Source organism: Paroedura picta, chromosome 11 (genome assembly GCF_049243985.1).
Source record: "Paroedura picta isolate Pp20150507F chromosome 11, Ppicta_v3.0, whole genome shotgun sequence".
Lineage (NCBI taxonomy): Eukaryota > Metazoa > Chordata > Lepidosauria > Squamata > Gekkonidae > Paroedura > Paroedura picta.
In genome coordinates this window covers 49,643,982-49,665,000 of record NC_135379.1, presented here as the reverse complement: position 1 = coordinate 49,665,000, position 21,019 = coordinate 49,643,982, and the positions used below count along the sequence as shown (strand labels likewise).

The following is a 21,019-nucleotide window of genomic DNA, read 5'->3' as shown; positions in this document are numbered from 1 at the left end:
CCTGCATTTTGGGCTTCTTGCTCGGTTGAACTTCCGCCCTCCCGAGCCCCGGGAATAATTACAGCTGTGCAGAAAGACAAATTTGAGAGTCCAGGGGCACCTTGAGTGTTTTATTCAAGGCGTGAGCTTTCCTCGGCTACAGTCTCCAGAAAGAGAAGCATTTTTGCCATCCGATGCACAATGGACCGGTCTTAAATCTGTTTGGGGCAACGCGGTTGAAGAAGTTCGGTGGTGGCTCTCCTTAATGGGGACCCAAAGCAGCTGAGAAGCCAGCTCCTCTCTTTGCTCCCCCACCCTTCACAGCAGGGGTAGTCAAGCTGCGGCCCTCCAGATGCCCATGGACTACAATTCCCATGAGCCCCTGCCGGCATGGGAATTGTAGTCCATTGACATCTGGAGGGCCGCAGCTTGACTACCCCTGCTGTGAAGGGTGGGAGAGCAGCTAGTCCCAGGTGACCCTCCAGGCTCAGAGAGACCAAACTACAGCTCTCCAGATGTCCACAGACTACCAAGTCCAATAAGCTGGTAGGGGCTCATGGGAATTGTAGTCCATGGATGAGAACCACAGTTTGGCTGCCCCCCCCCCCTCCCTGCTCCAGGGCAAAGTGGGGATTGATCTCCTCCTCTTTGTAGGTAGCTTCTTTGCTTCCCAGGGGTAGCCAAACTGTGGTTGGGGGCTCATGGTAATTGTAGTCCACTGACATCTGCAGAGCCACAGTTTGGCTGCCCCTGCTGCTGGGTCATCTTTCTGTATGGATTGTTAACCAAAAGGCTGGTCCGCTTCCTGATATGTAGAGCAGTGGTACTCAATCTGGGGGTCGGGACCCCTTTGGGGGTCGAACGACCCTTTCACAGGGGTCACGGCAGGGCAAGCAGCTTGCCTGGGGGGGGGGGTGCCATCCATACAACAGCCTTGCGGGGTAGATTGAGTGTTCATCTGTCTGGAGCAGCTGAAAAGAGCAAGATCAGCATGGTGGGACAAGAGCCAGAGCTGAATTGAGAAACCCCAGAAAAAAAAACAATTTAGATACAATTCTGAACAATGGATCTTCATGTCATTGGTCAGTTTTGGTTTAATTTCTGAGAAAGAACACTTGCATGATTTTATGGTTGGGGGTCACCACAACATGAGGAACTGTCTTAAAGGGTCACGGCATGAGGAAGGTGGAGAACCGCTGGTGTAGGTGGATTGTGGCAGACACACATTTTGGGAAGGGACCTTTGTTTGGTGGTAACCATGCATTCTCTGGGTGTAGGTTTTTTCTTAGCATTCTTGGAGGGGGGAATCTTGGGTCAGCAGCCCAGCAGGGCAGTTCTAAACCCGCTTCTGTCAAAAGGGGTTCAAGGGATGGTGCTTTGACACTGCATGAGGGAGCACATTAGAGCCTCATGAGCACATGTGCAGGGGTGTGGCATCATGGTTAAGTTACTTGCTGTGCTTATATGTGTTGCTTTGACAATATATAATTATATATTTTGGGGTTTTGCTTGTATAAAGTAAAAGGGTGTTAGCTTTGCTAGCCTGCCCTTTAGTCATAAGGTTGGATTGCAATCTGGGAACTCTGGATTTGAATCCCCACTCCACCATGGAGGCTTTGGTCCAGTCAAACACTCTTGGCCTGATCTACCTCCCAGAGTTGTGAGTAGGAAACAAAGGAGAAGAGAACAATGTGAGCTACTTTGGGGAGAAAAGCGGGATATAATGAAAGTGAGAGAAAAATATGGTCTGCAAACATACATCTGTTGCTTTGGTTCTATCTGCCTTGGCTGTACTTAAAGTTGCCAACTCTGCGGTGGGAAATACACAGAGACTTCGGGGATGTATCCAGGAGTGGGCGAGAATTGGGGCAGAGAGTGACCTCAGTGGAGTATAATGCTAGGGAGTCTGTCCTCCAAAGCAGCCGTTGCCTAATCTCTGCTGCCCGGAGATGAGCTGTAAAATTGCAGGATCCCCAGGTCCCACCTGGGAACAGGCATCCCTACCGGAATGCTTGATAATCAGGCAGGAACATCCTCAGCACACTGACATATGGAGAGAGGGAGGAGGAGCTGGCAGCAGAAATAAAGTAGAACCCTGGCTGGCACTATATCTTTCGCAGGGGCCCTTTATTCCAGTGAACAAAGAAGGGAGGGGTGCCTATGCTGCAACTCTCCGTATATCTGAGTCAGTGCCAAGAGGCTCTTGGGCCCCTTCTTCCCTTAGCAGAGCCCTCAGGTGCTTGGTGCCTTTTCTCTCTGCCCTCCTGGCCTCCTGGAAATGAGCAAAGGGCTCTGCAGCACCTAGTTTTGTCAGATGAACAAGGTAGACCTTGGCAGATTCTGCCATAGTCTTTCCTGTTCATCTTGCAAGAACAAGTGCTGAAGAGTAGGGTTGTGCTTGGCGGCGTCCATATCTGCCCTTCCTGGCTGCATCAGCATGGAACGGCCAATTTGGACACTGCCAAGCACAACCCTACGAATAGCCCTTTGCCCATTTTACACTGGGAGAAAAAATGGTTGAGCAGCACGCTAGTATTAGCTATGAGTGAGTGGGGTTAAGAGCACTGAAGGCCAGGTGAAAATCTTTTAGAGGACAGACATGACCTCCAGGCCTCAAAATACTCCAAATCCTAGATTAGATTTTTTAAAATTAAAGTGTGTGTGGCAGTACCATTATAATGGCAGCAGAGGGCAGTGTTTTGCATCCATCACTAGAAAGCCTATAAACTTGAACAGATTGGCCATACCCTGGTCGGAAGAAGTTCTAAATCTCAACTGTCCTGCAATTTAGCAGTGATGTACCTTTAACAAACCGTAAAATAACCAAACAGGTTTTTATTACTGAAAGTTATCATGGAGTACCTTCTGAGGGTTTTTCTGTCCCTATAATCCCCCCCCCCCCAAAAAAAAAAAGATTCGGTACAAAACCTTCTGTTTTCAGTGCTAGTTAAAAGCATATATCTCAAAAATAATAAGCCACATTCAGCCAGCTGGGTGTCTTTGGGCCAGTCACAGGACTCGTTCAGCCCCACCCACCCCACAAAATGCCTGTAGGGGAAAGAGGAAGGGAAGGGTAAGCCGCTTTGAGATTCCTTTGGGTAGAGAAAAGCGGGGTATAAAAACCAACTTATTTATTCTAGAAACATTGCTGAATTCAGGGCACATGGCTTGAGATTTGGGGCATGAATTACCTTCCTTTTTAGGACTGTTTGGGGGGGGTGAGATCAAGATGAGGTGGTGCCTATGTTTGAAAAACATTCTTAGCTTTCTTGGCTGGAGTAATGTAAATCCGGAAAGGTGATCCTGGAAAAGAGAATTCTGGAGAGTTCATGGGATTTTTCACAGTATTTGGGGGGCTGGGTGAACTCTGCGATGGCATATTTACCAAAAGGGTTGTGTGATGCTACAGGTGGGAACAGCCACTTTGACGGCTGCACCATACAACCCTACTTACCAACCTTTCTGGACCCCCATTGAAGCAGGATTGCATGAGGTTTATCCTTGCAGTAAAGCATTTATATCAGATATCAGGATCTAGAAGCCTTGGGCACATATACCAAAACACAGAGGCCTTTGAAGTCGCTTTTCCTCTAATTTCCACTAATGGTACTTTCTTCCTCTTGTTTCTCAGGAATAATGTCACCAGCATGTCTACGTATCCCTTGCTGCGTGAGAGAGTTGCTGTGGCTAAGGAGCTAATAAAAAGAGCCGAAGACCTTTCCAAGTCCCGCAAAGGGGGCATAGAAGGCGGAGCAAAGCTGTGCAGCAAATTAAAAGCCGAGTTAAAATTCCTGCACAAAGTGGAGGCTGGCAAAGTGGCCATCAAAGAATCTCATCTGCAGAGTACAAATCTCACTCACCTGCAAGCCGTCCTAGAGTCAGCGGAGAACCTGGAGGCTGTCGTGGCTGTCCTCCGTGTCTTTGCCTATGAGGACAGCCTTGGGGAGAAGCAGAGCTTGGTGGTAGATGTGGTGGCAAACAATGGGCACACTTGGGTGAAGGCCATTGGCCGGAAGGCCGAAGCCTTGCACAACATCTGGTTGGGAAGAGGCCAGTATGGGGACAGGAGCATCGTCGAGCAGGCCGAAGACTTCCTACAAGCGAGCCGCCAGCAGCCTGTGCAGTACAATAGCCCTCACATTGTCTTTGCGTTCTACAATGGGGTGTCCTGCCCCATGGCGGAGAGGTTGCAAGAGATGGGCATATCGGTGCGAGGGGACATAGTTGCTGTGAACGTACTGATGGAGCCCACCCCTAAAGGCCTCCAGTTAAGCTCGGGTGAGTCCGACGAAGAAAGCAGGGAGCATTTGCCTGTGACTGAAGTGGATCGGGGGAATCTGGTCGCCAGGGTGGCTTTTCCTACCGATATCCGGGTGGATTTCTGCAGTAGAGTTAATCTGGATATTACTACTTTGATTACATATGTCTCTGCCCTCAGCTATGGAGGCTGTTACTTCACGTTCAGGGAGAAAGTGTTAACGGAGCAAGCCATGCAGGAGAGAGAGGAGAGCGTGCTCCCAGGCCTGGAGGAATTCATGAAGGGCAAGGAGCTGTTTGCTTGTGAATCTGCCGTCAAAGACTTCCAAGTCATCTTAGAGACTTTAGGAGGGCCTGGGGAGAAACACAGGGCCGCGTTACTCCTGGGAAGGGTCAACGTGGTGCCAGATCAACCCTCTGAGCGTGCCTTGCAGCTAGCCTTCAGCTCCAAAATCAATAGCCGCTCACTAGCCATATTTGGGACCGGCGATACTCTGAAGGCCGTGACCATGACTGCAAACAGCGGCTTCGTCAGGGCGGCCTCAAACCAAGGAGTCAAGTTCAGTGTCTTTGTTCATCAGCCGAGGGCATTGACAGAGAGCAAAGAACCCTCGGCCACGCCTTTACCCAGGCACTGAGTTCTAGTCATGCACTCCCATTGCCAGTGGCCGCTAACACTATATAATCCAATAAGATAGATGTTCCAAAGTAATAGTTATACAACCTCTTGAATCAATTTGGGAGCTAAAAATTAACAGATTACTAGTGCAGGCAAAAGTGGGATGATCTAAGTTATGCAAGGCCGTTAGGCAAGGAGTCTCTTTTCCATCCAAAGATAAGCACAAGTGAATCCCTGTTCATTTCTGTATACAAAAATGCTTAGGCTGGCTTATGTCTCAACATACTATTTGTGGCCTAGAACTGTGACTGTTCCAGGATCTATGTTGGAACGAAACATGCAGAGAAAAGTGAGGCTCTGTGGCTGAGTCAGAACAGTGGCAGAGAGTGCCGTAGGCATGAGCACATTGAAATTCCATTGATTTTTAAACGGAATAAGCTTTCAGTACAACCTTGAACAGAGTTACAGCCTCCTAAGGTCATTGGCCTTTGAATGGAACAAAGCTTGAGTCCAGTGGCACCTTTAAGACCAACAAAGTCGAATTCTGAGTATAAGTTCTTGTGTGCATCCACAAAAGGGCTTATTCTCAGAATTCACATTTGTTGGTTTTAAAAGTGCCACTGGACTCAAACTTGGTTTCAGACCAACAAGGCTGCCCACCTGAATCTGCCCTTAGAATAGTGTAATTATAAGGCAGGGGTAGTCAAACTGCGACCCTCCAGATGTCCATGGACCACAATTCCCATGAGCCCCTGCCAGCAAACGCTGACAGGGGCTCATGGGAATTGTAGTCCATGGACATCTGGAGGGCCGTAGTTTGACTACCCCTGCTGTAAGGTCTGTGCCTAGATCTCCCATAAAAATTGCTGGCCCACTTTACTTGGGCCTTTTTCTTTTCAGTTTGGTGATTTCACTGCAGTTTGTTTTATTTGGGGGTAATTTTGTTCTTTACAGTACAGCATATAATTAAAATGTCTTTAAAAAAATCTGTCCTTTTCTTGCTGCTGGTCTTTAAATCTTTTGAATAGAGTCGTTGAATCCCTGATGGTGTATTGAGACTGGGTTGGGAGGAGAGAAGGTAACATATTACTTAATATTGACCTATTTAACATATTAGTATTCACATATTAATGTTGAGCTCATCCTTTTACAAAGTTGCTACGTAAAAGAGCTGCTCCTAATGGTTAAAGACTTAATTTCTTAATCTATTTAGATAGCCTGCTCTCTTCCAAGGAAATAGAAACAGAATTTTCCATCTAATTCCACACCAGCCCCCTGATTCTTTTCATAAAATGTAGAAGGTTGGTGTTGCAAGTTAAATAATTTTGAATGTGTGATGCAAATGCTTCCTCCTATGACCCATCAAAAATAGTTTTAATATTTATCATGCTAACCAGGGCTTGGTCCCCCCAGAGGGTATTAGTTCTGCACCCAGAAAACAAGAAATGTTGCAAGAAGAAAAAGCCCGGAATTTACAAAGCCCTTCAACAAAGTTTGCCTTACATACTGGCTTAATTTACAGGTCTTTTGTATTATCATCGTGTTACAGATGCGGGCTGTAGGAATGAGGGAGAAGAATCCAGTTCCAAACTTCTAACTAGAGTCCAGAATGACTTGACTTTCTACTGGAGAGCCCTCGCCCATGACTACCCCCACAATAGACCATCTTATGGAAATCGAGTTTTTTTTGCCTGCTTGTTTGAAATGCAGTCAGTGATGTGGGTTTTCCAAAGAAAATATAATTGGGTTTCCCCCCAATTAAATAATTTAAACATCTAAATCGGGGGTGGCCAAACGGTGGCAATTTCCATGAGCCCCTGTCAGCATGGCACTGGCAGCGGCTCATGGGGATTGTAGTCCGTGGACATCTAGAGGGCCAGTTTGGCTATCCCTGATCTAAATCAAGGTAGCAAAAGAAGGCAAATATACACCTGGTCCATGTACTAGCATTGGAGTTTGCCCCTTCTTTATATCCTATACCTAGCTCCTCTAACATGACTGATTTGCAGCATAGCTGCCTTAACAATTATAGATAACTTTTTGGGGGGGGGGGGATGCTGCTCTTCCTCTTGGCCTCAGGTCTACAGGGTTTTCTCAGGGTTCTTGCCCCCCATGTTTATCATCATCTATGTAAAGTTGCTGAGAGAGGTCATCTGGAGATCTTGGCTGTGCAGCCACCAATATGCGGAGGACATTCAGCTGTATCTCGCTTCCACCACATTCCGGGGAGGCTGTGGGAACTCGGAACAAGTGCCCGGAGGCAGTTCTGGGAAGGGTGATAGCTGCCAGACTGAAATGTAATCCCAACAAAACAGAGGTAGGTGTTAGTGGTGAAGGGGGACTGTCTGTCCGAAGAAATGTTGACTGGATTGAGTCACTCCAGTTCCGGCTACTAATATGGACCTTGGAAGTCCTGCTAATATGGACCTTGGGGCCAGCATACCTTAAGGACCTTCTTCTCATATCAACCTACCTTTCCTGCCACCTGAGCATAGGTGGGTGGCAGACTGAGAAAGGGCCTACTCTGTCGTGGCACCTAAACCTCCTCCCCAGGGAGATTTGTCTGTCTCTTTTTGTTGAATTTTTCTAGCAAGAGAATACTTTTTTCTTCTCCCCCACCCCCATAACATATTGGCCACCTCCCTATTTTTCTGTGTTATGCGTTTTCTTGGCAGACTCAATACGGGGTGGTTTGCCAGTGCCTTCCCCAGTCATTACCGTTTACCCCCCAGCAAGCTGGGTACTCATTTTACCGACCTCGGAAGGCTGGAAGGCTGAGTCAACCTTGAGCCGGCTGCTGGGATTGAACTCCCAGCCTCATGGTCAGAGCTTCAGACAGCATGTCGGCTGCCTTACCACTCTGCGCCACAAGAGGCTCTCAATATATATACTTTATTTAAAATATTTTTAATGTTGAAATGTATTAATATTTGTTGTTCGATACCTTGGGGGACCCTATTTGGAGAAAAGTCACACACAGAAATGCTTTGAATACATATGTGGGGCAGGACATTTTCCATGGGGAGATATTTCATCGCTGAATACAGCCTCAAAGTTGTTTATCATCAGGAGTGGAGTATGGAAAGATTAGAAGAACATGGAGAACAAATGAATACAGCCCATAGCCTAACTCTGTGCAGGATTAAAGTGCGATTTAGTGGCTCAACTGGATTTAAATTCCAAATTTCGTGAGACTCTTCCCTGCAGCACAGAAAGATCTAATTCCCGGGTTCTTTCTTCAGGCACTCTGAGATGGGTATCTGATTTATTCTGAGCACTCTTCCCCTGACAAAGAAGATGCAAATCTTAACGTCAGTACAACTGGATTTTTGACATTTCTTTTGTGTGGGGGTTAGTCGCCACTCCAGTCGAGAGCTCTTCAAGCAAACCCTTCCCTGTAGAAACTTGACTTCCTATTCTCTTGGTAGCAGGCTCTCTCGCTCTTGATGGTTTTCACTGCAGTCTGAAGAGAGCGCCTAGTACCTCTTTGTTCAACCCTTCATCTGCTGGCTATATCTGAAGAGGGTGCAATAACCGTTAAGTGCCCCTTCCCCCCTCCCTCCATTTGTGAGGCAATATTACAAATTTAAAAATATACTTTTAAGAATTGGTTCTGCGGGCAGAATTAGTCCGCCGTTCTGGACATCTTAGGAATTTGTTCTAATTATATGTTGTGTTTTTATTGGGTTTTTTATATTGTTGTAACCCGCCACAAGCCCTTATAGGGAGTGGCGGGCTAAAAGTCTAAATAATAATAATAATAATAATAATAATAATAATAATAATAATAATAATAATAATAATAATAAATGAACTCTTGTTTCCCTGCATCTTTCAAGCTGCAGTCTAAAGCATAGTTTGCACATGGATTAATTGGTTTATGGGAACAGACAACTTTCCCACTAATTTCGGCCCAATGCTTCTCTTAAGAGCTTGTGAGGTGTAGTGGTTATTGTAGGCCAAGGGGCTGGGGGAACTAGTTTTAAATCCCCAGGGAAGGTAGCCAGTCATTCTCCCTGTCTCATCCGCCTCACAGTCACTCTCTCGCTGCTTAACCTACCTCAGAGGGTGATTGTGAGGATAAAATGGAGCCGAGAGAATGATGTAAGCCATGCTTGGTTCCTAACTGGAGAGCAAAACAGGCTATAACTTCAGAAGTTAATATAACCCCTGTCTTCCATGGCTTTTGTTCATGCAGTTCCCATGTTTCTCAGCATATTTTTCTGGGGTTATGAAGGGAGACTTCCTTTTTCACCTGCGGAAAAGCTGGTTGGATCCAACCCACAGGTTGCCGTCAGTAGCAAAATAATAATTGCAAAAATCTCTAATGTTCTTCCTTTTTATTTTAAGTTGAGAAAGAAATAAAACATTGCACTCAATGAGAAGGGACAGTAGAATTACCACAGTGTCATTCTTCAGACCAAATATCTGGCATGTCGCAATTTAATACATTTTGAATTTTTTTTTTAAAGCCCCAGGAATTGACTGAGGTTTCATAGAAACCCAACCAGCTACTTTTAAGGCTTCTTGGCTTTAAAGCTGTGTACAATTCTGATATCTCTTATCTTCAGAAGACCTTTACATTCCAGCTAAACGCCTCCGGAAGATGTTCAGGATTCCTCTTTGTTTAATTCTGAAAAGACAACATGAGACAGACATCAGAGGCAGTTTTGTACATGCGGTTGTTACAATGAAGGTGGAACTTTGCACTACATTTTACGTTCAGTTGTATATTTAAAAATTCCGCTCACAAAATTTGGTTGACTATTAGGTAGAATACTGGTATATCTAGACCAGGGGTAATCAAACTGCGGCCTTCCAGACATCCATGGACTACAATTCCCATGAGCTCCTGCCAGTGTTCGCTGGCAGGGGCTCATGGGAATTGTAGTCAATGGACACCTGGAGGGCCGCAGTTTGACTACCCCTGATCTAGACACACACACAATGTCTCATTACCATGAAGAGCTTGAAAGTACTACATAATTCCTGAGATAAATAAGGAATCAGGAGTGAATAAATTTTGACATTTGAGGGTTTTTTTTGGTCTGGCTTTTGACAACCGTGTTGTCTGTTCAGCTCTGTAGCTTTCAGTATCGGCTAGTGCTACACTTTTATCAGCAGATAGGGTAGCAGATGTTCTGAAGCAGGAAAGATTTTGCAATATAGACAAGACTTCAGGTGCAGAATTCCTGATAATCTTGCAGCTGTTCCCTCAGTAGCCCTGCCATAGAAAACCCCCTGTTGCATAGCTGAAGCCACAGCAAAGATAGCAGTCCTCTTATGCAAAGATGAATAAGGTCTCCAAAAAGTCCTTGGAAACAAAAAGAAGGCAGGCGTTATGTATTCAGTCAAATGGGTGGCTCCATTTGGTTAAAAAATTGAGAGGCAGGCTGGACTTCTATGCCTTGCACAGTGGATACAAAACTATACAGGATCAGGGTATGGTAAAATATTTCTGTAAGCATGTGAAGACAGAGAAGGACAGGCTCTGCGGCATAACTTGCTCTGTCCGCCAACAAGGACAGGGGAAGGTGACCATCCCTACGGCCTTCTTTGCTTTCCAAGTTTAGGCAGGTTTAGTGTTACCATGGTGGATTCAGCAGAATCAGGGCCAACCTTTATTTTCATGGAAGATCTGTGTTTGGCTCTCCTTCTAGCACTTTCACCGCATTGGATGGGGCTTCTGAACATCTTGAGAACATCAAGAAGGGGTAAACATGCCATTTTTTCCAAACCCAATGATCCATCACAGAGATCATTTATGCACTAGGAACTTCACTGCTCCAGCTCCCGTGCAGGAGCACAAATTGAGGTACACCAGGCCAAATGCTCCCCTGTGTGGGTTCAGGAAGAGGTGGAGCAACCTGCCACAACTAAAACTCCAGCCTGCAGCCTGGCATGAAACCTCCAATGTGTAAACGGTCAGAGAGAGGAGAATCATTCCTCTGCCATAGTCAATATTCTAATTTATAAACACACCGTAATTATGGGAAATCCAGTCACAAATCTCTGCGTAACCCAAATATGTTTTAGACTTTGGTCAATTCTAGCTCCACCCCCATTCAGCCCAGTTGATACTGGTGTAAAATAAGATGGATCACTTCTCAAATAAAGAACTTTTGGGCCAATACTTCATGAATAGACCTCTAGTTATTCAAATCTTAAGTCACCAAAACTCTAGCCAAAGCTGCCCAGTGATACACTGCTGAAGGACCAAACAGAGAGACAAGAGATGATAAAATAGCGCATCTATAATATATATTTGTGTGTTCGGATTTTTCTGCTCATAAAAATTACTTTCCCCCCTGATCAGGGTGTCAAATAACAGGATTGAAAGCCTTGGCTGTCTACAGTTCTAGATTTCCCCTGAATACAATCTTTTCAGGGTATGCCTGCCATTGTGCTTGCATGCTGAATTCGGGTTACCTCAGTCCTCAGTGAAGTAGTCATGTCCATCTGCACAAACCTCAGGGTATTGCCCAGGGGTAGTCAAACTGTGGCTCTCCAGATGTCCATGGACTACAGTTCCCATGCTGGCAGGGGCTCATGGGAACCATGGACATCTGAAGGGCCGCAGTTTGACTACCCTTGGCCCATGACTGTGAACTGCATGTGAACAGCATACACACCCAGTATGCTGGCAGTTTTATATTATGCATAGTCCGTCTTTCTCACAGGGGTTCAAGGCAGATTACACATAGCTATATTGGGCAGAATCCAAAAATATCCATGAAGGAAATCATGAAGGAAGTCACTCACAGAACACTTGAAATGGAGGAGAGGGGAATGATGTAAGCTGATTTGGGTCCTTGCTGGGAGAGAAAGGCAGGGTACCAATGAAGAAAGAAAGAAGAGATCATACTTGCAGATGGGCAGCTATAAATCTGTGAATTGGACCTAGCCATCTTTTCTGCTGGTATGAATGGAAGTAGGGATCCAATTGCAGTTCCCCAAGGGCTTGTAAGGTGGTACTTTTCTGTAAGGTCTATAATTGAGGGCAGGTTGACCTAATTATGGGCCTCTCCCCTCCTCTTGAAGTTTTCCCTCCTTCCGTGCTGCTATTAGAGATACCCACCATATCGAATGGGTGGGAAAATAAATGATGGCTAGAATAAAGGGGAGAGTAGGTAGTAAGATAGTCAAATTAATTCTGTAGCATATTTTAATTTTAGAATTTTTAAATATAATTAATGAAGTATGTTAGTTATATATTAAACCATGTTGTGAACCACTTCGAGGCCAATCAGAGAGAGATGGTCCAGAAATCAGGAAAAAAATAGTAATAATAGTAATTTGAATGCCAAAAGGCATATGCTGTAGATCAGTGGTCCGCAACCTTTTTAAGGGTGCGGACTGGTGGGGGGGGAGGGCGATCCGGCCACTGAGCATGCGCGGCAGCCCATGCGCAAAAGCGCATGCACGGCAGATCAGTGCATGTGTGTTTGTGCCATGCACGGCTGCAAACGTGCATGCACGAGGCTGCCGTGCATGCACAAAACTGCCACGCGTGTGCGTTGGCGGCCACGCATGGCACAAACACGCATGCGCAGGGTTGCCGTGCATGCGTGTTTGCACCAGCAGCCACACTTCCATCTCCCCTATCCTCCCGCAAAAGAACCTTACTGGGCCGCAAGCTAATCGGCCCCTTTGGCGGCCAATTTGCTTGCGGCCTGGGAAGTTTCTCACTGTGGGGGGTAGGCAGGGAGAGGGAGCCGCGGCCTGGTGCTGGGGCTATGGCGGCCCAGCACTGGGTTGCGGCCCGGTGGTTGGGGACCACTGCTGTAGATCATGGAACTTGCATGTATAAAAGTGTGTGTGGGGGGGGGGGCGGAGGCTGTAGCAGGGAGGGAATTGGGAAACAACATCTGATCATAAGCAACAGAACTAGAAGTCAGGTTCTTTCAGGTTACATGAATTAATTGGCCCTTCTGTTCCATGTGTCCATGAGTTCAAGGAGTTGTTTGCTGGGTTAGACTTGCTAAAATGAGTGGCATCCTGTGATTAGTTTCTTAACGTATATAATTTAGCACAAGCTATGAAAAAGAAGATGATGATGAAGAAAAAGAAGAGTTGGTTCTTACATGCTGTTTTTCTCTACTCGAAGGAGTCTCAAAGCCTTCCCTTTCTGCTCCCCACAACAGACACCCTGTGAGGGAGGTGATGCTGAGAGCCCTGATATTACTGAAGAAGGAGGAGGAGGAGGAGGAGGAGGAAAAGGAGAAGAAGAGTTGGTTCTTATATGCTGCTTTTCTCTACCCGAAGGAGTCTCAAAGTGGCTTACAATTGACTTCCCTTCCTCTCCCCACAACAGGACACCCTGTGAGAGAGGTGAGGCTGAGAGCGCCCTGATATTACTGAAGAAGAAGAAGAGTTGGTTCTTATATGCCACTTTTCTCTACTCGAAGGAGTCTCAGTGGCTTACATTCACCTTCCCTTTTCTCTCCCCACAACAGACACCCTGTGAGGTGAGTGAGGCTGAAAGAGCCCTGAACTTACTGCTTGGTCAGAACAGTCACCCAGCTGGCTGCAGGTGAAGGCGGGGCGGGGAATCAAACCCGGCTCACCAGATTCCCAGTCCGCGCTCCTAACCACTACGCCAAGCTGGCTCTCATGTAAATCAATGATTCTTGTGTGTTCTGGAAGCCAAACAAGATGAACTACAGTGACCAGTTTAGGGTTGTGTGCTTCGGACGCTTCCGGCTCAAAGATCTGCTTCGACAGCCGAAGTGCACAACCCTAGAGCACAGGTCCATCCCATAAAAACGGATGCCATTTTAGAGAATAATCCAGCAATTAAAAAATGTAGCAACAACCTGATTAGGCCTATGATGCAGCTGAACTGTTTATTTGTTTTTTTTATCCCGCTCCTTCCACAGAATGGGGCTTGGGGCAGCTAACACCCTAGCAATACAACAGCAATAATAAAAGCATAATTTCAATAAAATTGAATTAAAAACTCAACACACAGCAAATGAATGCTTTTGGTATTGTGATCTGCCTTGTGCACCTTTTCAAGCACCGAAACAGCCTGGAGGGGGGCAAGTCGAGATTGCCTCATCTCACTGCAGGCTCACAGCATTTAAAAATGTTTTATTATATTGTATGTATATATATACATACAGGGGGGAGGGAGGGGGAAGCAGAATTAACTTACCGGGAGTCTCTGTTGAAGCTTCACTTGGTCTTGGCTCTAGGATTGGCTGTATGCTTGTCTCTCTGGTTACATCTCCATGTAGCTTTCCACCTAGCAGTATACTTAAGTCACTAGATTCTAAGCTGGGCTGTCCACTAGACTGTGGGCTTGGTTCCCCAGCTGTGGTTCCTTTGTTTGCTTCCATTGTCTGTTCTTTAGTTGGTTCAGGGCTTGGTTCCAGAGTTGGTTCTCCTTCTCCACTGGATTCTCCATGTGATTCTCCAGCTGGCTGAACACTGGGTTCCCCATTGGGCTGTAGACTTGGTTCAGCAGTTGTTTCTCCACTGAAGTCCTCTCTAGCTTCCCATGTTGGTTCTTTAGATGGTTGGACACTGGGCTCCTCACTGGGTTCTGGACTTGATGCAGTACTTGCTTCTCCACTGAAGTCCCCACTAACTTCCCATGTTGGCTGTTGAGATGGTTGAACACTTGGCTCTAGATTTGGTTCAGTATTTGCTTCTCCACTGAAGTCCCTACTAGCTCCCCATATTGGTTCTTTGGATGGTTGAACACTGGGTTCCTCACTGGACACTTGACTTGGTTCAGTACTTGCTTCGCTGAATTCCCCACTAGCTTCCCATACTGGCTGCTGAGATGGCTGAACATTTGGCTCTAGATTTGGTTCAGTATTTGCTTCTCCACTGAAGTCCCCACTAACTTCCCATATTGGCTGTTGAGATGGTTGAACACTTGGTTCTAGACTAGGTTCAGCAGTTGCTTCTCCACTGAAGTCCCCACTAGCTTCCCATATTGGTTCTTTAGATGACTGGACACTGGGCTCTGGACTTGGTTCAGAACTTGCTTCTCCACTAAAGTCCCCAGTAGCATCCCATATTGGTTCTTTAGATGGTTGAAAATTGGGCTCTTCACTGGGCTCTGGGCTTGGTTCAGTACTTGCTTCACTGAATTCCCCACTGGTGTCCCATATTGGCTGCTGAGATGGTTCAACACTTGGCTCTAGACTAGGTTCAGCAGTTGCTTCTCCACTGAAGTCCCCAGTAGCATCCCATATCGGTTCTTTAGATGGTTGTACATTGGGCTCCTCACTGAGCTCTGGACTTGGTTCAGTATTTGCTTCACTGAATTCCCCACTGGTGTCCCATATTGGCTGCTGAGATGGTTCAACACTTGGCTCTAGACTAGGTTCAGCAGTTGCTTCTCCACCGAAGTTCCCACTAGTGTCCGATATTGGTTCTTTGGATGGTTGGACACTGGGTTCCTCACTGGGCTCTGGACTTGATTCAGTGCTTGCTTCTCCACTAACATCCCATATTTGTTCTTTAGATGGTTGAGCATTAAATTCTGGACTCGAGGGAAACCCTGGTGCAAAAGTTGTTTCTCCGTCTCCACTTAATTCCACTCTTGTCTCTTCAGGTGGCCAAACACTGGGTTCCTTGCTTGGTTGTAAGCTTGATTCAGTGTTTGTTTCTTCTGGGATTTGTTCTTCATTGGGTTCTTTGCTCGGCTGGCCACTGGGCAGCTCGCTCGGTTCTGTGGTTGGCTTCTGGGTAGCTGGGGCAACAGCTGCCTCTGGAAAAATGTTTTTAAAAAACGTGACCATTAATAATGGGTGGAAACAGCCATGTCAATGAGCATCAAGAACCTTAAATACAGACTTGGAGGAGCAATCTCCTCAACTCTTTCCCCCCACTGCAATCCCCATGGTTGCACTCATGCACATAACATTTATAAGACAACAATGTATACATAGATTAGCTTAACAAAGTAAAACTAGCCTGTGTTAAGTATTCATGAGAATGTTCTCTGTTGTTTAAACATACTAGATATGTCTTTTGGGAGAAGACCAAAGGACATATGGTTTAGAATTCTTTACAAGAATCCCAGTAATAAGCAACCGTTTGATAGTTCATTAAAAGACATCTAGTGGTCCACTGGTGGAATGGTGCCTACCCTTTGCCAACTCCTAGTAGAATAATTTTATGCCATGACATCTAGGATTTATGTATTAATTTTGCTTCCATTCCACCTTTTCTCCCCAAAGGGACCGAAGGTGGATTACAAATTACAGCCAGCAAGTAAAAAACAAAAGTAGGATCAAGGATAAAACCTAGCAGAAAACATTTGGAATCTTAATGCCTCAGATCCCCGCTTGGTTTATAATCTTCCAGGTATTTTTAAAAAAGTAAAATACAAAATAGCCTTGAGATATCTCAATGCTTCAGTTCTCTTCCACTTCATTTCATTGATTGAGAATCAAACTCCTATCAAACGCCTAATAGGAATATTGCATATACACCGAAGAGGCTCAGAGAAAATAATCTCAAGAAAAAAACATATCATGGGACAACATTCTCCCTGCTTTATTTTTGTTCCAAATAAATATGTTTTAAGCATGCTTTACTTTCTCGATAACAGTAGCAAACTGAAAAATCTGCATAATGACCACAACACAAATGCTCCCATAAACTGTGTTCCGAAAAAGAATCAACTCACCTTGTATGATCAGAATCAGCATTAAAGCCGAAAGCCCTGAGATCATTTTCAACATTGTTCAGTTGTTATCTCTTGTGAAGTGCAAGCAACAAAGAAGCAATGTCCAGTGTCCTCTAGAAAGAGAGCCTGGGCTGTATATATGGAAGCAACCTCCTGGCCTCCACCCACTCCCAAACCTATCTCCGCCTTCAAAGAAAATTGGGAGGTAAATCCCCCCCACCCTCTATGTTAAAAGACTCAGAGTAGGATTTGGAAGCCCCATTCCCATTGGTAAAATTCCATTTCACTAATTGTAAAGAAGATAAGCTTTCCTTGAAGGAAAATTTACAGTTGTTAGGAAGAGGGACAGTCATGGCAAGCATGACAATAGAGCTTTGGGCAATGCGGGATTCTTTAATGCAAATGCTCTTGCAGCTCTCAGGAGGGCTGTGCCTGAAACGGGCTTTAGCACTAGATGAGCAGAAAGTGGCTCTAGGTACCCACTCTCATAAAAGACTGAATGGCAAACTTATGTAAGGCCGGGCCCCAAGTTGGGTGCTTCGGTGCCCAAAACAGTCGTTCGCTCCCAACGCAGCCAGCTGGCTGCGTCGGGCGCCAAAGCACCCGACCCTAGGGCCCCAGGGTACTTGTTCGCTAATTCTGTTGTGTGTGTCTTTGTTCCTTTTCAATGACACTGCATACTGACCAACAGCCTTCATGTATCGTATACAGCCGAGTTTTGCACTACGACCGCATCTGCTCCAGTCCTAAAGAAGGGCTGTTTTGTCATACCCTGCTTTTCGCTACTCAAAGGAGTCCCAAAGCAGCTTACACTTTTCCTTTCCTCTCCCTATGACAGACACCCTGGGAGATTAGGTGGGGCTGAGAGAGGTCTAAAAGATCTGCTCTGTGAGAGCAGCCCTTAAGAGAACTGTGAGTAGTCAACGTCACCCAGCTGGCTGCATGTGGAGGAGTGAGGAATCATACCTGGTTCTCCATATCGGAGGCCCCTGTTCTTAACTACTACATCCTGTTGGCTCTCAGACGAGAGGCAGATTCTCACCTGAAGGATCTATAGCAGGGGTAGTCAAACTGCGGCCCTCCAGATGTCCATGGACTACAATTCCCAAAAGCCCCTGCCAGTGAATGCTGGCAGGGGCTTCTGGGAATTGTAGTCCATGGACATCTGGAGGGCTGCAGTTTGACTACCCCTGATCTACAGCAAACCCTTTTGGAACTGAAGTATCCACCTGATGAAATCAAGAGGCAGATTAACAAAGCCAGAATAGTACCCAGAGAAAACCAGTTGCAAAACAAGTGCAGAAGAGACCATAACAGAACACCACTAGTGGTTGCATTCAGCTCTCCACTCAAAGCAGTTCAATGCCTAGAATTATAGAATCATAGAGTTGGAAGGGACCTCATGGTCATCTAGTCCAACCCCCTGCACTATGGAGGACACTATCACATCCCAATTGCTCATCTACTGTCACCTGCTACCCCCTTGAACCTTCACAGAATCAGCCTCTCCGTCAGATGGCTCTCCAGCCTCTGCTTTAAAATTTCCAAAGATGGAGAACCACCTCCCGAGGAAGCCTGTTCCACTGTTTAGCCTCATCAACGGCTTACAACCTCTACTGGATAATGACAGTTTTGTTTCACAAGTACTGGGGAGCAAAGCTTTTCTTGCACACAGAACCCCCCCCCCCCCAAACAACTCCTCATCCACAATAACATAACATCTAATTTGAATATGTCTGGGTATGTGTGGCAGCAAAATTAGCATCTGGATGCCAAATTTTGCTGCCACATACACCCAGACAACACAATCACAGGACCTAACAACATCAACTGCACCATCTCAGGCTTATTCACATACTCATTTTTTAACATTGTTGTTGTTGTTAGTTGCAACTCCATGGGCAATGATCCTCCAGGCTTTCCTGTCCTCTACCATTCCCCGGAGTCGATTTAAGTTTGCACTGACTGCTTCAGAGACTCCATCCAGCCACCTCATTTAACATTGTACATGCCATTAAATGCCAACAATGCCCTTGGGTTCTTTGCATATCAGCCTTTGTCCTGTCCTGGTATCAGCCAATTCTTTCCTTCTCAGCATAGCCTCGCCCCCCCTCCCCCTTCTTTGGTATTCAAAGAAGATTCTCCCTTCCTTTTGCACCAGAAGAAACCCTAGTTGGATCTAACCCTAAGATTTTAAGCATGGTTATCCAGCCAGCTTAAGATTGACTCAGCCTTCCATCCTTCCGAGGTCGGTAAAATGAGTACCCAGCTGGGGGGGAAACGGTAATGACTGGGGAAGGCACTAGCAAACCACCCCGTATTGAGTGTGCCATGAAAACGCTAGAGGGCGTCACCCCAAGGGTCACACATGACCCCGTGCTTGCACAGGGGATACCTTTACCTTTACCTTTTATCCAGTCATACAGTCTGCACAAGTAAATGAGACTAACCTTTGCTTGATTGTACCTAAAATGCATCAGTGGACTTACTCTGTTTATGCAGTCCATTAATTCACCAAAGATAATTGTCAACCCACAGCAGTATCAATGGAATTGCTAAAAATACATCAGTGTAGGACTGTAAGTAATATCCTACAATTGCAGGTTTTGTGGCATGTCAGCTTAAGATTGACTCAGCCTTCCATCCTTCCGATTAAGCTATGTCAGCTTAATCAGCCTTTTCCAGCGTTTTGACCATGGAGGAACCCCTGAAATATTTTTGAAGCTTTGAGGAACCCCAGAAGTAGTGAGATGCCCCTTGAGAGAAGTGGGCATGGAAGTAAGATGCAGGTGCTAGCCATTGATCATTTCCTGCTTCCATGGTGGAGAAAGAGACTAGGTGGTCTTTGATGTGGTTGACCATGAACTGCTGGCCCACTGCCTCACCAGGACAGGGATATGGGGAACAGCTCTTCACTGAATACACTCCTTTCTCCATAACTGGATCCAGAGGGATGCAGAGGGGGAAGAGTTCTTGTGCTCCTACAGACTCCCTTGTGGGGTTCCTCAGGGTGTGGTTCTCCCCCCCCCCAACACACTTTTTAACATATTTATGTGCCCTCTGGCCCAGCTGGTGCAGAGTTTTGGGCTGGGCTGTTATCAATATGCTGATGACACCCAGCTCTATCTCCTCATGGACGGCTGCCTGGACTCTCCCCCGGAACCATTTGCCAGATATTTGGAAGCAGTGACTGAATAGTTTGAGCACAGTCACCTGAAACTCAACCCCTCCAAGATGGAGGTCCTGTGGCTGGGAGATAGGGAGTGGGATCAGGAAGTGCGCTTGCCCACCCTGGCAGGGCTGCAACTTACCGTTGAGTCCCAGGCCAGAAATCTGGGTGTGACCATCGATGCCTCACTGACCATGCCTCATTTGACCACCGGTCAAGAAAGTAGCCAACCAGGCATTTTTCCATCTTCACCAGGCTCGTCTACTACCGCCCTACCTGTCCCCCGAACACTTGGCCACAGTGATCCATGCAATGGTCACCTCCAGAATAGATTTCTGTAACTCACGGTACGTGGGCCTACCCTTGTCCTTGATCTGGAGACTCCAGCTGGTACAGAATGCAGCTGCTAGAGTCCTCACTGTACACCTTGGGGGGCCCACATCCAGCTTGTGCTAAGGCAGCTGCACTAGTTGCCAGTTGCTGTCTGGATCTGGTTCAAGGTCCTGGTTTTAACCTTTAAGGCCTTATGCAGGTTGGGACCCACATACCTGAGGGACTGCCTATTGCCCTATGCCCACTGCAGGGCTTCATGCTCTGCAGGTGAAAATCTACTGGTTGTTCTCAGCCCCAGGGAAATGCACCTAGCCTTGACCAGGGCCAGGGCCTTTTCCGCCCAACCTGGTGGAATGAGCTCCCAGGTGAGCTGCGGGCCCTGTGGGAATGGAGCTCTTCTGCCAGGTCTATGGTTGAGGCTGGGAAATTGAGGAAATTGATGCCCCCCCCCCATGTGAGTAGTACACTGAGTCATCTTGACCTCCTTCCTCGCCCCTCCGGTATTGGGGATGGGTGGATTGGGGGTTTCCGCCATGTTCCATGATTTTATGTCTTTTAATGCGGGGTTTAATGGGCTTTATTGGACATTGTAACCCACCACGAGCTGTTTTTGGAAGTGGTGGGAAATAAATTGAACAACAACAACAACAGGCTGGTAGAGCAACAGGGGAAAAGGGCTCCATTGATGTCTAGTGATGCCAGTGGCCATCTGAACTTCTGGGAAAGGCCAAGTAACTCCTGGAGACCTCTCACATAACCCCAGGGTTCCCCCAAAACCCTGGCAGGGAACCCCTAGCCTAACTCCTCAAGACCTGTGAATTTTAGTGCCGTTCAAGAAAGGCAAGTAGCAAAAGCTGATTAGCATGCTGCAGAAATATTTTCTCATAGTAAATGCAGGGTTTAATGTGACAGTGATTCAGAGATTTAGAGTTCCGTTTGATTTCAGTCTGCACAGTGCGAACATTAAAGAATTGACCATATTTGTGCTGTAATGGGGAGCATGTCACCAGCT

At 46.4% G+C, this 21,019-nt stretch overlaps 2 protein-coding genes across 7 annotated transcripts in view; one reads left to right on the top strand and one right to left on the bottom strand.

The window, feature by feature from the left end:
* Positions 1 to 5,846, top strand: part of C11H7orf25 (chromosome 11 C7orf25 homolog) — a 6,664-nt gene extending 818 nt beyond the window's left edge. For 4 of the 6 annotated variants that reach the window (XM_077303553.1, XM_077303556.1, XM_077303554.1 and 1 more), the window contains exon 2: positions 3,611 to 5,846. In XM_077303553.1, the coding sequence (XP_077159668.1) occupies positions 3,627 to 4,874 (1,248 nt within the window). In that variant the 5' untranslated portion in view covers positions 3,611 to 3,626 and the 3' untranslated portion in view covers positions 4,875 to 5,846. Of the gene's footprint in view, positions 1 to 506; positions 526 to 624; positions 1,062 to 3,610 lie in introns of those variants that run through there. The other 2 variants (XM_077303559.1, XM_077303558.1) reach the window with 2 other exon arrangements.
* Positions 5,847 to 9,180: 3,334 nt separating this feature from the next.
* LOC143820661 (uncharacterized) lies at positions 9,181 to 16,700 on the bottom strand. The gene is made up of 3 exons (XM_077303729.1): positions 16,506 to 16,700; positions 14,013 to 15,581; positions 9,181 to 9,488 (listed from the first exon to the last, which is right to left on the bottom strand). The coding sequence occupies exons 1-3, from the start codon at positions 16,558 to 16,560 to the stop codon at positions 9,466 to 9,468; spliced, it is 1,647 nt and encodes a 548-aa protein (XP_077159844.1). The 5' UTR covers positions 16,561 to 16,700; the 3' UTR covers positions 9,181 to 9,465.
* Between the last annotated feature and the right edge of the window lie 4,319 nt (positions 16,701 to 21,019).

Excerpts from the sequence above, each read along its gene's own strand:
- LOC143820661 (XM_077303729.1), bottom strand. The coding sequence starts at position 16,560 with ATGTTGAAAATGATCTCAGGGCTTTCGGCTTTAATGCTGATTCTGATC. Across the intron at positions 15,582-16,505 it reads GCTGATTCTGATCATACAAG|AGGCAGCTGTTGCCCCAGCT; the intron begins GTGAGTTGATTC and ends ACATTTTTCCAG. Across the intron at positions 9,489-14,012 it reads AGCTTCAACAGAGACTCCCG|AATTAAACAAAGAGGAATCC; the intron begins GTAAGTTAATTC and ends TTGTCTTTTCAG.